The 18,794-nt window shown below is 40.4% G+C and overlaps 1 protein-coding gene across 4 annotated transcripts in view; it reads right to left on the bottom strand.

Moving 5' to 3' along the window:
- The window catches only part of palld (palladin, cytoskeletal associated protein), a 67,765-nt gene that overhangs the window by 25,214 nt on the left and 23,757 nt on the right, over positions 1–18,794 (bottom strand). For 2 of the 4 annotated variants that reach the window (XM_005478848.4, XM_019351809.2), the window contains exons 3-11: positions 16,172–16,347; positions 14,119–14,185; positions 13,345–13,462; positions 13,204–13,266; positions 9,816–9,957; positions 9,663–9,686; positions 8,848–8,967; positions 6,464–6,938; positions 4,713–4,748 (exon numbers count right to left, since the gene is read on the bottom strand). In XM_005478848.4, coding sequence (XP_005478905.1) covers positions 4,713–4,748; positions 6,464–6,938; positions 8,848–8,967; positions 9,663–9,686; positions 9,816–9,957; positions 13,204–13,266; positions 13,345–13,462; positions 14,119–14,185; positions 16,172–16,347 — 1,221 coding nt within the window. The remainder of the gene's footprint in view (positions 1–4,712; positions 4,749–6,463; positions 6,939–8,847; positions 8,968–9,662; positions 9,687–9,815; positions 9,958–13,203; positions 13,267–13,344; positions 13,463–14,118; positions 14,186–16,171; positions 16,348–18,794) is intronic. The other 2 variants (XM_005478847.4, XM_013267783.3) reach the window with 2 other exon arrangements.

Below are 18,794 nucleotides of genomic sequence, written 5' to 3' on the forward strand. Positions count from 1 at the left end.
CTCAAGTGAACTGTTCAGAACATTGTTAGTCTTAAGGAGGTTTAATTAATGTTGCCTTCATTTTTCAGCTGTTTTTCTTGTGATATTCATGGTGTTTGGGACCACCCACCCTTTGTCTGTGTGTGTGTGTCTGTGTTAGGGTTGAAAAGTATTTGACTGTAATTGGAATTTTAGAATAATGACATGATCTGATTAGAATTTTTCAGACTTCTGTTATCCAAAAATAAATCTTATTAATATAACCATAATAAGCAATGATCGTGTGTGTGTGTGTGTGTGTGTGTGTTAGGTCATGCTTTTTTACAGCCTGTATTGATCTACTTTCTTCAGAAGGGAAACTTTTTACATACTGTCAGCTGTGTAATTCCCTTTAAATTTTCCACTTCCTCCCCTTTCCAGATTGATTGACCTCTGCTTTCATTATCCAGGCCACTTCTGCTTGCACTTAAAATATCAGTTCAAGACTCTTTATAATCAGGTGCTGTCACTGCTTACTCCATGTACAGTAAGTCTTTGGTCTGTTTAAAATCAAATACACAACTCGTGTTCCTCTTTCTTTCGCCCTCAGGCTTTGCACTAGCCACCCACGCACTGCACATTATACAGTCAACCATTCATTATTACAGCATTTCTTTAACAAACCCACAGAAAAAAAGCCCGAAGCCCGAACCATTCTGAAACCTCTGCAAAAACATCACGATCACTGTAGTGAGAAAAGTCTAAATTGAGGTCCTGCTAAGTGCCAAAGCGTGCCTGTTTTTCATCATACTGAGTAAAAATGAACATAATGTAGCGCTGTATATAAAAAACAAATCCACAGCAGTAGTGAGAGTTCAGCTCGCACATACATTAGAAGCAGCTTGTGGAATAAAATCCATGCAAGAGAACAATTTTGACTGTCAAAGCCAATTCCTGGTCTTGTGAGATTAAGCTGTGGAATGGTATGGGGATAATTGTTACCTCTGCTACTCATGCTCGTTGTAACGCCCACCTAAACATTATACAGTACCAACCTATAATATAATGCTTTGCCCTTATTATCGCGGTCAACATCGTGGTGGTCACACCTTTGTGATGTTGCACTCTAGTGTCTCTTTCGGTGTCTTGGAGTATTTCAGAGTATGTAAGTCATCATGTCATATGTAGACTGTTAGTATGAGAGTATCAAAAGTAGGTATCGAAACTGCAGCTTCCCTTTGTTACTTCCGAGATCCCTTTAGACAGGAAAGTGAGGAGAGAGGATGACAGCTCAGCCCCTCAGCAATTTACCGCTGTTTGGCTAGCATCAGTCTTTGAGAATCATACTATCGATTTTTGCAAAAGGTGTCACCAGACCATACTACCATCAACACCAAACACACATTCTCTTGTAACTACGCTTGCATGGTCAGAAGTTAAAAAGATAATGTAACACTCCCAAACATGTCTTTGATATAAAGAAATGTTTAAAGAAGTCTGAAAGTAAAGTCTTTCCTCTATCCACTGGGTCACCAAAATCTGAAGGTTTAAGGGAAACATAATGATCAGCATGATTTGGTAGGGAATAAGTAACATGTAGTAACAAGTGTGTTACATGTAGCAACAAGTGTGCTTATTTTCAAGCATGTTTAATATTAACTTTGTATTTGGTTGCTATTCTAGTTTTTGACTATTGATTAGATGTGAATAATGTTTTATGGAAGAATAAGTATTCATAAATAAGTTAATGGGGAATATTCGGTCCATCCAAGACTGATTATAGTCAAAAGAATGTGGGTATTTTCTCCAGTGGTAAAATATACAGTAGTATGGCTCTGTTTTGGGGCCTCCCTGCCCTTTCATACGGAGTACTGACAAGGAACATTGAAGTTGGATTGCAAAATAGCTTGCAGATGAAGAGCAAGTTAAAGTTAAATAATCTGCACAATGTGATGTTTGTCAGGAGTAAGTGTAGAAGGTGTAAGTATAAATATAGAAGGCAAACAGCTGAGCCATCACCTGATGTGAGATAGCTGAAACCTCTTGGGACTGTGGGTGGAGCTTGACTAACCCATAAACTAATACAACCTCTACGAAGATTTTATGCATCACGGTGTGACGATAACTTTTTCTTTTATGAGGTGTTTCAATAGACAAGCATGAACCTTTACCTGTAGGCGTATAAGAAAACCAACCCTGGATACCAGCAACACTGACACGTCATCTGCTAATACATGTGCACGCATCTGGATTAGAGCACACAGATTTACAAGCTTAAGGTGTTACTCCGCCAGTCTGTCATGAAAGCGCTTTACAGGTTGTCACGCGTTCACAGTTAAACCCTGCAGAACAGGTGAGGCAATAACTCTTCCCATGATGGCCCTGTCCATATGTTTAGATGCAACAGATGTCTCACTGGCACGCAGTATTCCTCAACTGTTTAAGCTCTATATTTAAGGGCCTGCTATGGGAACCATGGTTTATTTCCCAGACAAGCACACACAATCAAATGAGCTCCAATGCCAAGATAACTTTGGGTTGCCTTACATAACAAATCAAAAGGTCACATTAACTAAACATTTTTACATTGTATGCTTAATCCTTAAAACAGTTTATGAAAAGACAAACAAAAAACTGTCCGTACATGTTTGTTACTTGTTCTTTTATCCTGCTTGCAGTAGTCTGAAAATAGCACATCCATCAAATTCACTAAGTACTAAAGCACATAAATCAGCCATAATTCATGTCATTGTGTAGTAATGCTAGATGTAAAAAAGCTGAATTCCAGATGCAGTGAGATAGTGTTTCTAGCTTGCTATCCATCACTTCACTGCCTTGTGGTAAAGAACTTTGCTTTCCATTCAAACACGAACCTTGGTTCAGATCTACCCAGACAATCTGGGCCTCTCCCCTGAGAATTTCCTATAATTCTTAATGCTGATGTCTGGCATCAACGCCGGACATCAAATCCAAATGCCTACCAACCCAGCTCTCTGTTCCTTCAGCAGAGAGAAACAGCAGGTCTGTTTTCACAGCTCGGGTCTCCTGCAGTCCCGCCTGCCTGCCAAGTCACACAGCGACTTCCTACATCTCATCAGCCCAGTATTATTAAAGCAAAAGTCATCCCTTACACAGGCTTCCAGTATGTTGTTCCTGTGATTTAGAACATTTTATTTTAGATTTATGAATATGCTCTTTTCATTTGAAATAAACGCTAGCGATTTGCGATTATCTAGCAGCAGTTCTTTGCTTGATAATAGCCAGTGCTGTGAAAACACTGCATTTTTGGGAGCTATTTGCATGCATGACTTTCAGTAGTAAAAGCTTAAATGCACATAACTCCAGAAAACTAATGACGTGGCATGAAAGTAAGTAAGTCTAGACACTCATCCTTTAAGCTAACTAAACTGCTCACTGTGATAATTAAACTCAATCCACACTGATCCTCACTGCCTTTGTGTACATACAATAAAACAAAAGCTATTTCACGATAAAACCTTATTTTAAATATACAAGACGTTAGTGTAAGAGTTTCCACACTGTCTCTGTCTGCTAACAAAGTGGTTTGTTGGAAAGTCTTATGTAAAAAGAACTTCTGTAAAAAAAAAACCAAAAGTAATTAAAGCAGCAAAGTGGGATTACTTTTTAAAGTTGCTGCATTGCAGAATATTGCAGAGTATCTCAGACTACATGGGCACTGAACAAACAGGACCTGATGAACTGAATGAAAAGCCCTGGGTGCTTTAAGTTGAGAGTGGTCACTCTCTGTTTATAGAGGCCATTTGAGGAAACAGGGTTCAGTCTGGCAGAAAGATGACCTTTGGCTAATGGCATGGCTGCTGGTTTTACTGTGTAATTACAGATTTTAAAGGGGAGAGGGCAGGAGAGGGGTGGCTTACACTGCCTCACAGTTGGGAATTGATTGTTTCTAGTGGCGTACTTATGTTATTGTGGAAAAACTCACAGAGAAGCAGCTTTGCTGTCATGCTGCTTGAAGAAATCCCACACATTTGTTAGAAATGTAACCCTCATACACGAAGTTGCTGTACATTATGTTATACAAATTAGATTTGGAAGCTAAAGTCAGTTTCATTGTCATTGGTATCTATAATATTAATCTCATATTCATTTAAGACAAATTTAAATGGAATATAATGCCCGTTATAGTCAAAACCTAAAATTCAATATGAATCATTTAACGGGATCTTCTGTTTCCATCAAGGTTTGAACCATTTTGGACAACAACCAGTTAGCTTACAACTAACTTGCTCTTGTCCCTATAGCAGTGGTAGATGTTAGAATGATTTAGCCCTATGATTTTTGGCTTCTTTCTGGGTTTTTATGAGTCCAGTGGTGCTATTTTGGGGGCTTTTGGTTTTTTTTACCCTGGGATTAGTTTTGATGTGTGTTTAGGTTGGAGGGATAACACCAGATCTTATAACCCTTAGTGGGATGGTCTGTGAGGCTTCCATCAAAGGGTTGTAAGGCCCTTTAGCCTTTTGCAATTCCGTGGTAATATTTTGATGTTTGTTCATGACTTCTGTTTTTTCTTTGTTTATAATAAATGGTAAAGTTTTTTGAAACTACTCAACTCGTTTTGGTTATGTTGGATGTCTTTCTGTAGGGTTGTTACATCATTTTGTGACTTGCTGATGTGAAGTTTTAATGAGTTTGATTTGCTGTGTGTCTGCTATCGCTTTGCCTACAGAACATGTGGCACAGCTCTACAGCATCATCCTCATAGTCATATTTACCTGTAATTTTCTGCCTCCTCCACTATACTCTCAGCTCTGGAAGCACAGAATTAACAAGTCATAACATTTACATGAACACCAGATAGGAGCAGGTATCAAATCCAGCACACATGCAGTGAAACTGGACTGTGCAATGCAGGAATCAAGCTTTACTGCACTGTAATCAAACTGTAGACCACATGCAGACAGACATAAGCCACATCAATGCCACACTTAACCATCTGCTGTGGTTTTCATATACCAAATGAACTGTTTAATTTATACTTATACATATATTTGTTTGTTGCGAATCACCTTGTGGCTAACAGTTGGCATATAGTGGACAACCAGTCCGAGACCCACCAATGTATTTACCAAACTGCATATGAATGTCAGCCAATGGTTTTCATTGGTAGTATCTTCAATGTCTCATCTCAAAACTGAGAACTGCTTTTGGCCGTTTATCTTACAAGAGGCTGAATTTCATTCACGTCTGTTGGTGTTGTTCACCACATTTCCCCTTAACTTTTACCAGAACTAAAAAGATGAAATATTGAAGGTCATATAAAACTAAAGAACATTGTGAGGGCACTTTTTGGTAAAACCAAAGTTCTGGCTGTACAGCATCTATCCATTAAACAGAAGGAGGTCAGGCGATCAAAGTTTTTGTTTTTTTTATTTCTTACATATACTATTTCACTTTGTTATTTGTTATGTCATGTGTACAGCACTTTGTTTTCAGCTGAGAGTTGTTTTGAAAGTGCTATATAAATAAATTGCTTGCTTGCTTGCTTGGTGTAGTACCTTCCTTGACAACCACACATAATTTCAGCTAAACCTTTTAGTTTTAAAGTGCCAGTACATGATAATTCAAGGATCATTTAGGTCATTAACTGGATTTCACTAGTGTCTTTCTGAAATTTGGAACCAGTTCAATGCATCTTGCAGGCTAGCCTGGGTGATCCGGGGCAGAAGGATCACTATGGTGATATAGGAAACCCGGTGGATTACCAGTATATGTTTCATTCAGCCTTTAAGAATCATCGGTGTCTGTGTAAAGTCTAATTAAAGTCCAATATTTGTTTAGTTCAGTGGACCAAACTGCCATCTTTAAAATAATTTCATTAAGTTAACTCTAATGTGAATATGAAACAATACCAGTGCGGCACCCTGGAAGCATGAAGGGAATGCTAACCACAGCTTCCCTGCTTTTAGGACAAAGGTGGAGTTTTGTTACATGTCCAAAAAAGAAATGCATCAGCTAGGTGGGTAAAACCCATGCACAAAAGGCTTGTTAACTGCAGACAAAACATGGGACTTTTGAAAATAAAGCCATACCCTGTCCAGCCCTTATCTAATAACCATGACATCCTACCTGATCCCTACAGAGCTGTCAGAAAGGTGCTCAGGAAAAAACACTATACTCTGTCCTGGGCTGGGCGTGCAGTGCGAGGTCAGACAGAAACAATAAGAGCCATCCAGCAAATGCCACTCTGATCTGTTTACAGGCACAGACAGACAGCAGCTCCCAGACTCACCCTGGCACACACGATGCCACACTGACACCGACATAAAGGCAGAGGAATGCTTTTGTTCTGAAAAGGCCCGGGAGTCCCCCTTTAACCCTCCTGACAAAACTGAGACTCAACGCTATCATTCCCACCACACCTCAGACAATCATCCAAGTCTGTCTCCCTCCCTCCAGCAAGCCCCTTGCTGGTGACTAGCATACACCGTAGGCACAAACACATGTGGACATGACCAATACTCACAGCTTTGGTTTAGGTTTGGTAGGCAGCGGAGGCCCGTCTTTCCCAGGGGATGGAGACAGCTTGCCTGGTGCTGGGGATGATTCTGGTATCACAGGGGCTGGATTTTGAACTGGGATAGAGATATCTGTTGTGGGATCAGACTGTGGCAGAGGTGGGGGTGGGGGCGGTAGTGTGGTCTCTTTAGGAAGGCTTGGAGGTGATGGTGGATGCAGGGTTTGGCCATTTTGCACTGATTCTTTCCCTTTGTCCTCGTCCTCCACCTCTGAGCTCATCTGTACTGGAGGCAGAGCTGACACACTGGGCCAGATCTCCAGCTCCTTGATCTGGAGAGTCTCAGCGCTGGGCTGAGGCAGCATCTTGGGTGGCAGCTCTAGGAGGCTGATCTCGGTGGGTGGGGGAGGAGGAGGGAAGGCTGCTGCATCCTCAAACCCTGAGCTATCACCAGACATGCCATTACTGGATGAGTCCTCAGCTGCTGAGGGAAACAAACAAGAAGAAGGTGGATTTTTTTTTTTTTAACTTTAATGTTTAGTTTTTCTTCTAGCCACCACAGACCTTATAAAGATCTCACACACAGACACACACACACACACACTGCATCACTGCTGATCTGATCTGAAGCAGCAGCTGGGTCCAGTCAGTTCAGTCTGATGCAATTCCTGTTTATTCAGCCTTTCCTTTAAACTGTGCGGTTATTCCTGTTCTGTACACACACAGTTCTGTCTGTGAGCATGCACACAGAAATATTTGTGTCCCGCTCCACTCACAAATTTCACCTTTCCCTCACATGCGACATAACAATAATACACACAAAAGAAGGCAGTGATCTTCTAAAGACCTACCATGGCAGCTTTTATTAATGAATGTAAACTGCAAAACCTCAGGGGAACTACTAGACTATCAGTGCTAGTGCAAAGAGCCAGAACTGACTCCTTTGCCAGATTTCCTCTGTTTTGGAAAAAGTTCACTTCATCTTTATTCAATTTTATCTTTTGAAAAACAAGGATATTGGCTTAACTGTTTAAAGCCTATTAACCCTCTGAGGTCTAAGTCATCACGGTATTGAAATATTTAATTTTTACTGTTCTCCAAAGAACAATTAAAAACAGGATAGGGTTACAGTCATCTAGGTATGATTCAGACCTCACAGTGTTAAAGCCCAATAAGGAGAATATAGGCCATCACCCTTGGATTTCTCAGAAATCAACCATGATTAAGATGCTTGCCAGCAAGTTCTGTTACTAAAGCCTGAAAATACAAAGTCTGGCAGCACGACGGCACCCAGAACCTGAAACTAGAATCATTGAAAGCAAACAAGTTAGAGCCCAAAAAGTCTAGCCTTCAAAATTGCCAGGACACATGTAGGAAATTAGTTATTAACTCTGAAATTCCTCCGAATTTGGGGGATTTTCATGCGACTTCAACAATGGATAAAACTGAAACCACAACTTAAGACAAGGATGTCAAACTCTTTTTCAGTTTATGAGCCACATACTCCCCAATTTAATTCCAAATGGGCTGGATCAGTAAAACCAGTGAATTATAACATTTTTTTTAAATCTATTTTTTCTTTCTTTCTGTGTAGAGAAGCTTGAGTAAAATCTGAAAACATTAACAATCAGTGAAGCATCCGTTTACGAAACAGGAAAAATAAGTGCATTTTCAACTGTAAGTTTCAGTTTTTCCACATTCAGTCATTCTACTGTCATCGCAAAGAAACGCTATTGTTGTGAATAAAAGAAATGCATCTGCACGGCTCCTTGGCTTAACCACGCTACTTCTGTGGTATGGCGGCCGATCAGTAATGTCTTAGTTACAAACAGAGCCGTAAAAGTGACAATGATTCAGACCTTTGGCTCGAACAAAATTAAGAGTTCTGAAAACCAGTCTCATGATATCATCCATTCCAGCATCTTGCAACACAAAGCTTCCTGCAGATACAGTAGAAAAATCCAAACTGATCCTGTTCTACAATAATTTTACACAATGCAAGGTTGCGCAGTGGGCCAGATGTAGATAGGCGGGTTCTTGCTGAGAGGCCGTATGTTGTGACAGCTTTTTGCCTAACCCATATGTTTTGGAGATGGGGAAAAAAGTAGTCTTTTGAATTTTCCCCCTGGTCATCGAACATACTGGGATGGGTTTGGCACCTTATGGTTTATATTGCATGACCAGTTACTGAACCTGAAAAATATAAGTCCGGTAAGCAACCAACTCAGAGATTAAATGGCCTAGTTTTTATTGTAGCTGGTTATTGAGTCTTTGACTTTATGTGGGGAATGTGGGGAATTAATATGTGACTCCAACATCTCAAGGCACTTCTATATTTGCCTCATTGGCTTGTTAATATGCTGATAATGTTGTTCAGTCTGTTTCAGACGCACCTGGGGTAACGGTGAGTTGGGCTGTGCTGCTAACAGAGCCATACAGATTGGAGGCAGTGCAGCAGAACAGACCTCCGTCCTCTGGAAAGGCCTCGGCAATAACGAGGGTGCAGATCTCCTCTAAAAAAACAAATAAACCACACCTCTGAAAAAAGTACATATTTGACGATTAAGAGAGTGAAGCTGAGAGAATAAACACAGCCGTGAGACACTGAGACTTGACTTGTTGTGACTTGATTTGTTTGTGATGAGCAGAGTGACACGTTGACACTTGATTTGTTTGTAATGAAACATAATAGAGATATCACATGGACATGGGGATGAACTACATACACAGAAGTGTGATGATTGACATGTCACGTAGACTGATGAATCACTATTCAGACGCACGGAGAGCAGGGAGAAGATGAATAAGCACAGACGTAACTATTAATGAAGAACAGCCAGACACGAGTGCAGATGTTCAGGGATGTCTGAGTGATTCAAAGCCAGAAAGACGCACCTGAAATGACCCCTGAGTCACACAGGTGGAAAATATCTGACATAAATTAGTGCGTGTCATTGTTTATGTGTTGGAGTTAGCAGATGATGGGGCTTCGGGGACTCCCTGTGACTGCAGCAGATGCAATAATGAGTGTTGTGTTAGATTTATTGACTTGTGATCTTCTGTAGTTATGACCTAGGCTGCAGTTCAGCTTGAGTCTCCAGCCAAAGTTTATAATCCATTGCTAAATTTAACCACTGACTGTGTCTGGGAACATGAAAGCAGAGCTGTAATTGATAGAGTAGCTCTTGGAGGAACTGAGGTGACATACCTGGCTCAGCTGCAGATCGAGGCTCTAATTTACAGCAAATAACAGACAGAGAGGAAGAGAACAAAGACATTTTGATTATTAATGGATGTGAAATCACTTTAATGCTAAAATATAAAAATGGCTTAGCTACAACAGTTTACTCAATTGTCTCACTTTTCTGGAGAATACGAAAATCAGGAGAGTCCTGGATCTCGTTTCCCTGGCGGTACCATTGGACCTGCAGAGGAGGACTTCCACGAACCCTGCACTCCAGAACCACTACCTGGCCCTCAGATGCCTGGGCATCCTGCAGGAGCTGCACACAGGAAGGAATGATAAGCCAAAACACAATGAAAAAATAAGAGAGAGATCATGAGAAAAAGGAGCGAGTAATAGGTGACAAGTACAAAAGAAGAAGAAAGATGGCATGGCAGTAGCTTATATGCAAACAGCAAAGTGGATGAACTTAAGGAGCTGCAAGGCTATCAAAAAAATTTAAAGCTTATTTTCACAGGACTTCCACTTCAGCAAACCAGGAGTTCCCTTTAATTGGCTCCATCTGGTCAGATAATGTACCTTAATCTGACTCTTTACTCCATATATTTCATCTTTAGTCTAAAATGAGCATCTGTTTTCTGCTGTCACCAAGTGCCGATACTTAAAACGAGCTTAGATCACTTTGTCAAAATTGATGAAATTATTTCTTAAATATTTGGACACCGACAAACCGAATGTCCTTAAACAAAACTCATTGTTTCCAACATCTGTTAATCATCATTGACATGGATGTTCCCTGGAAGTTTTCGAAACAGGATTTATATCACATCACCCAACAATTACGTGATGATTTTTGCTTCATAAATAATCTCAGTTCAAAATTCATTTTATACTGGCCTTGGTGGAGTCACTTATTCTATCCGCTGCCTGTTACAACTTGTTTTAGCTCCCTTCACCCTCACTTTAAGCCAACTTGTCTCTGATTGGCTGCTCCTAATAGACATAAAATTTGAACAGTGGGGGTGGGCGGGGCTTCAGGGCAGCCAGAGCTGCCTGCCTGAAGTGTCCATGACGATAGCTGCTCTCACTGATCATACAGAACAAAGAGGAGTAGGAAAAAAACATCCTTCTGCCTCACAGGGATTACTTGTGCAAACTCTGACCTCAATACTTGGAATTTTGGCCATTATAACACTACTCATTTATAGAAAAGAAAGAACAGCCTAACAGGTCCCATTTAAGTTGGCTACCATAAGCTACTTTATTCGTATAGCTTTTCTTATAACAGAATATATTACACTCTATGTTTGTTAATTATTAACCCTTCTAATATTTTCAGTTGTTCTAAGTTTGGTATAAATCGGGGATTTCAAGCTCATTTTAGTTCCTGGGTCACAGACCATTAACTCAAGTGACCCTAACCAGTAAAAACATTGCAATAAAATGTAGCTTTATTTTAGTGTGAGTAAGAAGAAATAAACAGTGCCTGTTAATGAACCATCCATTCACGATAAGTAATTGTAATATCAACAGTACGTCAGGTTAGGTGTGCACTGCAGTTCACAGTGAATCTACAAAACTGTTTATTCAAACTAAAAAATAATTTGACAAGATCCAGAAAATATTTTAACTTCTTAGGCATTAAGTGCATATGCACATGTATGTGTGCTTTAAGGGGGTATAAACCCCCCACATGGGTGCTCTTTATTTCCCAGTTGGAGGCCCTCCACTTTACAAATGACCTCCTCTGTCCAATTAATCACACCACAGCTTATCATGTTGCAGAAGTTAAGAAAAAAAGCATCCTTATGAGAGCTGAGGTAAAAACCACGGTGACATGGACTGCTACATCCCTCAACAGGAGGCACTCAGTGTCAGTGTGGATAAATGTGCCTCTCACTCTGTGTTTCTGGGCATACTTTGAGAAGAGCATGGGTTGAATGTACATCATGGGTGTGTGGGTGTGCTGTAAGGGTGACATCACAGTGCTGACTTCACTACAGGCAAACATCCTCTCATCGAGATGATTAAAGCTTGCTATAGTTTTTAAAGGAGGCTGGGTGTGGGGGTGAAGAAAAACAAGTGACTTTTTGTAATGAAGTGCAAAATGATTTAGAGACTGACTGGCTCAATGAGAGTGAAAGAGACCTGACCCTTGTGGGTTTGGCGGGCATGTTTGAAGCCTCAACTCGTCTCATTCCTGCCATCACATGACCCACAGCCTGAGGGAAAGAGGGAGATGAGGGCTGTTGGAGGAGTGCTGAAGAGTCTGAGTTGGAAAAGGACGTCCTGGAGCTCGGGGAGGAGGAGCTCCCATCAAAGTCTATGTTTTATCTGACCCCCACTGCTGAAAGCCACAGCACTGCATGCTGTTATTATGGGAAGGCAACGAGTCTGAGGACAATGTTTAACAGGTTCTATGTTTGTATGTGTGCATGCATTGCATGCATGATGAATTGCATGTAAGTATGTATCCTTTTTATGGTTTGGGTAACAATCCCCTTGTTCTTTTTAAAGGAAATTTTCATGGTATAGCATTCAAATATGTCAGACAATGGCAGGCTTCTAATTTTGCCACAGCAGCGATGAGTTAAACGGTGCTTCATGTATAGACTGTACATAAAAGATAGAAACCATGATGTCACCCATTGTTTTGTAAATTTCTGGGGCCTCAACTTTAGCCTTGTGGTTGTCGCCTTGATGTTTTTTTGGAGCCAGACATGACGTATATGGATGAGATTTCAGAGTTATTAGCTAAACTTGGCATGCTTGGTTAGTGAGCTGCATCCCCAAACTATACAGGTACACCTGCAAATAAATGATAAATATCATATAAATAAAATAATTTCACTCACCAAAACCTGAGCACAGACTTCTTGGATGTGCTGTTAGTATAATTAACCACACATGAAGCCACAATGGTTGTCAGATAATTGTATTAAAAGTGCTTCAGGGTAACCAACACCACAAATGTTACCTAAACTTCCAGTTCAGTGACTCACATCAGTAACTAGCAACAGTATCAACAGCAACATAAAGCTCCCAAGCCTTTAGTAATGGTTAACTTTAAGCCTCAAAGCAATTCAAAGGGTAAGTAAGGGTAAAAAATAAATTAAAAAGCTACTTTTGGCTGGTTCCTTGCCTCAAGAGTTCACCACAGTGGGTACCTCTAAATTTTTAATTTTGACTTTATTTAATTTTACATCAGATGACCTTCCTGATTAAACCCCAAGGGAAATTTGTTTCAGTCTAGCATTGAAGAAGCAACCTTTCACTTGTCAAACATATGTGTGTACTACACTGAAAAAAAAACCCCTAAAAAAAAAATCATAACTTGTTGAGAGAAATTAGCTATAGCTCGCTAAACTGCCTCAAGTGGCCATTCAAGAAATTGCAGTTTTTAGTGCTTCTACCCTGGCTTCATTTTTCAGTCCCAGAGGTTATTGGGGATTGTTGTGGTTGATTATTGATTTTTTTAGCAGTCACACATGTTCATAATTTTTGCCATGTCTACTTACTTTTTGTGTAAAGCATGTATGTTACACAAAAGTGTAAGCACACTTACCTTGGTGAACAGAGGAGGGCCTGAGACTTCACCAGCATAGAGTGGTGAAACTGGGCTCTGCATCTACAAGACAACACACATTTACTTTTCTGAACAGATAAAGTTATTTAAAAAAGAGAAAGAGAAAGAAAGATGTTTTACCCGCTGTGGGGGCTGAGACAAGGACTGCACCAGGGTGGTGCGATGAGGTAGCACCTCGGGGGTTTTGGGTGATGACGAGCGTATTGTTAGGGACATTGAAGTAGTCTTCTTCTGCACTCTAAAACAAGAAAAACACAAACAAAAACTTATTTCTAAGAAAAAAAGAGCAATTTCAAAACTCTGTACGCTTTTATTTAAAATATAATGCTTGAAGGAAAATTGCCTCCACAGCAATTAAGATGATATCAGTGATCTTGGCTTCAGTGGGTAAACAAATGGAAACAGAAACGAATATCAGGAAACAGTCCAGATGCAGGGAGATTTATACATAAGATAATAATGAAAAACATTTAGAAAAAGTGAAAGGACTCAGGGACTGCAAAAAATGCCCTAATGTAATAATGGAATTGGAATTTCATGCCCAAAATGTCTTTAAATTAACACATTTTCATTATTTTTCAGGATTAGAGAGGAAATTGAATAAAACTAAAAGTTAGAGTCTCATGAATTAAAAAGTTTAACATTTGGAAATAAGTAAGAGACCAACCATCTCAGGTGATTTTCCCACCATATTAAGCCTCCCCAGGTCATTACAGTGATTGCTGACTATGTTCTGGGTCAGGCTGTTGGCTCTTAAATAGCCTTTTTAGGACCCAGTTAACTAGGAGCAGGCAGCAGACTTGATTACTCGCTCAAGGGCTCGGTTAACCTGTTGGATAGTTCAAGGTTCACTGGGTCATAGTGTCAAAGGTAGTTGTGCAGGAATATACATACTGAGGCATGGCTCCTGATCTAGACTTCGATGCTGCACCTTCTCCTTCTGAGTCTGATGACGACGCCCCTGCAGTGGAACAAAATCAGAAGCTGCTGTGGTTTACATGCTACAGAACATAATATAGGCCATTTATTTCCAGACAGCTTAACAGATTTGCTGTTTTTAAATATGCAACTCTATACAATAAAATTATGACTAAATGTTTCTGAAATCTTGAAAAGAAATCAATTTCTTTTAGTACATCACACCCAAAGAGGACCAACAGAACAGCAGTCCAGTTTTGTGGAAGAAGGAAGTATTCCCTTTGTAATCTAAATTTTTGCTAGAGTTTAGTCACAAGTGTAAATGACTGCAAGGCTTACATTTGTGGTGTTAAGGTGAACACTGTCCCAGCTCCAACCCCTTTTTCAGAAAATATAATTTATCTTCATATAGTTTCTTCATCTCTTCTACCTTCATCTCTCCCTATCCATAGCATCCTTCTCTGCCACACCAACCCTCTGCATGGCCATCTTCACTACATCCATAATTCTTCTCTGTGGTCTTCCTCTGTTCCTCTTACTTGGCAGCTCCCTCTTCACCATTCTTTGTCTGCTATATCCACTATCCCTTCTCTGCACACGTCCAAATGATCTCAACCTTGCCTCTGCACCTTTGTCTCCAAACCATTCAACCTGAGGCATTCCTGTGATATACTCACTTGTGATCCTGTCCATCCTGGTCATGCTCAGTAAAATCTTAGCACCTTCAGGTTCACTTCTTGACTTTTTGTTAGTGCCACTGTTTCCAAACCATACATCATAGCAGGTCTCATTACGAACTTGTAAAGCATCCCTTTCTTTCTTTTTGTTATCCTTCTGTCATAAATCACCTCTGACAGTAATCTCCACCCACTCCACCCTGCCAGAATTCTCTGTGTGTTTGGATGGTTGACCCCACGTATTTAAACTCATCTACCTTCACTATCTCTATTCCTTGCAGCTTGACTGTTACACCTGTCTCCCTTTCATTCACACACGTGTATTCTGTCTTACTTCTAATGACTGTCATTCCTCTTCTCTTTAGCGTACACCCCTACTCTCCCAAAGCTGTCTGAAAAAAAAAAATCACAGTCCACAAAGACTCATGCCTGACCTCATCTGTTCACCACTGCTGCAAACAAGCTGCACCTTCCGGCCTTATCTATAAGTCTCCATCAACACACTCTAAGCAAACATTGCATCTGTAGTGCTCTTTCTTGGCATAGCTTATCAAACCACAGCAATAAGATGAATTAAACAATTGGCTGTATTCTCCTGTAAGACTTAATATCAGTCAATACATTTGCAAAAGCATCTCTGTAGTCTCAACTGGTCAGTTGTTTGGTGTGTACTTTCATCTAACCAAATTTTCATTGGTTGAACAATTGCTGTTATTACATCCACAGGGCAAAAAGCGCTATATCAATAGCCTTTCAATCTTTTGTAGCCTCCCATAATTTTCTGCATCAGAAGGAACAGATTACCTGTTAAAAACACCACCGTGTTTTTCCCACCATGGATTTCAGAGATAGCTACAAGCTAGATTACAACACGTCAAAGAATTTGCTAGTATGGCTGCATTTGCTTAAAACAGATTATTAAAAAGTCAAGTGTAAGTGCATGTCAGTTATATGACAACACACATACTGTGCAGTCACAACTGCACCAGGCTTCAGCATCTGACCCAAGGAGCAACCCAAACAAAGCTGGATGTCTGCCTCACGTAAGTATAAAAGTTCCTCATTGTCTGTTGTTTTGATTTCAGTTTGAAATAACAAGGTTTACAGTGTTTCAATGTGCTGCATATACTGACTTTTCATGTGTGTATAATTAATTTAGGCTAGAAAGCATAACAGGCAGAGTGTATGATACACTTTGTGGAACATTTTGTTAATTTGCAGATAAAATTAACCCTCTCTAACCCCCCATCGCCTGGGAACAATTGTCTGCATACAGGTATCATTTCAGGCAACCAAGACTTTGGCTGGTTGACAACAACCCCAAGAAGTAGTAATGAAACGATCTGTCTGACCTTCGATGTAAACCTCAGCTGAAGTATTATCTGCTCCGAGACTGTTGGAAGCCACACAGGTGTAACGTCCTGTGTCGTCCTCAAAGGCTTCAGCAATCACCAGTGTGTGCAGGTCACCATCCCTCCAGATTTGGATGTCAGGAGAGTTGTGCAGCTCACGGCCTTCACAGAACCACCTAAAGGAAGAAGTACAAGACAACTTTGATTACCTCAACGTGTTATGGTAATATATCACGAGGTGCTTATATTAAAATCATTTTTAAGATCTTGTTTGCCTTTGGGGCGGTCTGTTTAGGGGTCTCCACAGCAGATCATCTGTGTCTATCTCACCCTTTCTTTAGCATCCTTCTCTGTCTCACCAACCCTCTGCATTCCCTCCTTCACTAAATCTATGAATCTTCTCTCCGGGTTTCCTCTTTTCATTCTGCCTTTTTAAAGACATTCCTATTCCCATTCTAAAAGGAGGTCCTGCTCAAAACTAATTCACTAAGAGTATGCCATTTACTTACACAAACAGGTTCCTTATTAGACTTTGCAACACACAACAGCTCCATATTTTAAATGTTGGACTCCACAAAAGTATGATTGCGTCGATCACAGCTCAAAAAAATCCTTATTTATCTTATACTGGAGTTTGGCGCTGCTCCTATCTATAACAAGCCATTTAGGCTCCCTTCCCTTCCCATTAGGCTAACTTAACTCTGAAGCCAGAGTATTTGGTTTACAGGGTTTACTCTTACATAAACTGACCTAATTTTTTTGAGACTTTGGTTATATTTAAAATTATACTTCACCACTGTAACAGTATATATGACAGAAAATAAAGAAAAGCACAACAGAGCACCCCCCGCCCTTTATGGAAACTTAAAAAGAAGCCTATATTATTTTAATTTTTGTTTGACTCATAACAAAAATTTATGTCTTGTCTATCTGACAAGAAAAAGCCACAACTCATCCTGTCAAATACAAAAACTTAAATACACCTTTTCCAAATATGATGGAGGCCTGCCAAATAAATTAACATTAACATCTACTCATTCACACACACGCACACACATACCAGGAATGTCTAAGTTTCCATATCTGCCAATTGAGGCATGAACAAGACGCCGTGTTACGGGAAGCAGAAACACCCTTTCCCCCTTTCCAATCAGAAGCCTGTGTGTCTGGATGGGCGCCTGGGCTCTGCACCACCTCCTTGGGGTTTTGCTAACACAGACTTTGTTCCCTGATCTGGGACCAACGAGGGATGAGAGTGCGCACCACACAACCAGCTTCATACATCTCATCACTCTTCACAGGGTTATGATTAAAGCAGACCCCCCTCTTCTACCAGCCCTATGTTACCACATCAAATAGAGGATCAAACAGCAGGAATCAAATCAACCATCTCCTACAAAATACACACATTCAAGTCCTGGCTTCAAATGCCTCGATTTGTGGGGAGACTGTTACTTTTATCTGCACTTGTATCTCTGGCTGTCCTAGTTTTAAGTTATTTTAAAAAGAGGACATCAGCACACTTCATCGGCACCATACTAAATGGAAGTTGTGTATCTTCTATTCAGATATTGACCTCTGAATTGACAGGGGGAGGGTTGGAATTTCCAAAATGCCAGGAGAACGAACAGCTGTTATGTTCCTCCAGAGCCCAGACCTGAGAACATTCCTACTATCTGGGAGAGCTGCGTAAAAATTCCTGACATCCTGCCGTGTGGCCGTTACATGATTTTATACACCCTGGTGTGTCAGTCAAACATCAAGCCAACTCCTCTTCCAGAAAGCAATCAATCAGCCAAAATATCCAGACAACACTTCATACTCTGGGATTTACACCTGGGAGACTGGGTGTGGGAGGCAAGCGGAGAAGGTGTATGAATGGCAAGTACAGGAAGAGAAGGTGAATGAGCATGAGTCAGGTGGGGTCGGATAAGAAAAATTATACGCCCTGCCATGACTGAGACAGATCACACTCAGCGGTTCATCAGGATCAGAGACCGACTGAACACTGCAGAGCTTTGTCAGCCTGTCTCAGCTTTCTCAGCCTGTAACACCAACCACGTTCATAGATTGATAAAAGGATTTTGGGAATATTTGCCTTATTTATCCCGTTACAGCTCATTTTAAACATGACCAGAGTTTTTAAAAATTTGGTTTGCATAAGCACAAATAATCTCTAAAACCTAAACGCTCTGGCTATAGACAGTTTTTTCTATTTTTGGCTCTGCATGATGTAAAGAGATGGAAGTAGCTGGGGCTGCCTTAAACTTGCATTCTTTCTGATAGTCAGCAGGAGGCGACTCTTCTGGCTGCCAAACGACTTCAGCTGCATTAAGTCTATGGAAAAATGGTCCTAGTCTCCCTTGGCCTGTGACCTCCTTAAACACTTTCCTGATAAGTTTACCGGCTCAGTCACTAGTTTTAGGTAATACTAGTCAAACAGTAAGTTAATATTGTACATTTTGATCTTCATTAGAGTCAGAAATAAGCATCATTCAGTGTATGCTCATTGGATGAGAATACTGAGACCTCGATGTACTTGAGGGCTACACCAATGGCGAGTCTATAATAGATAAGGATTGTTATGAAAATGTGACTGAAAGCTTATCTATAATAAAAACAG

This window comes from Oreochromis niloticus, linkage group LG23, assembly GCF_001858045.2.
Source record: "Oreochromis niloticus isolate F11D_XX linkage group LG23, O_niloticus_UMD_NMBU, whole genome shotgun sequence".
Classification (NCBI taxonomy): domain Eukaryota; kingdom Metazoa; phylum Chordata; class Actinopteri; order Cichliformes; family Cichlidae; genus Oreochromis; species Oreochromis niloticus.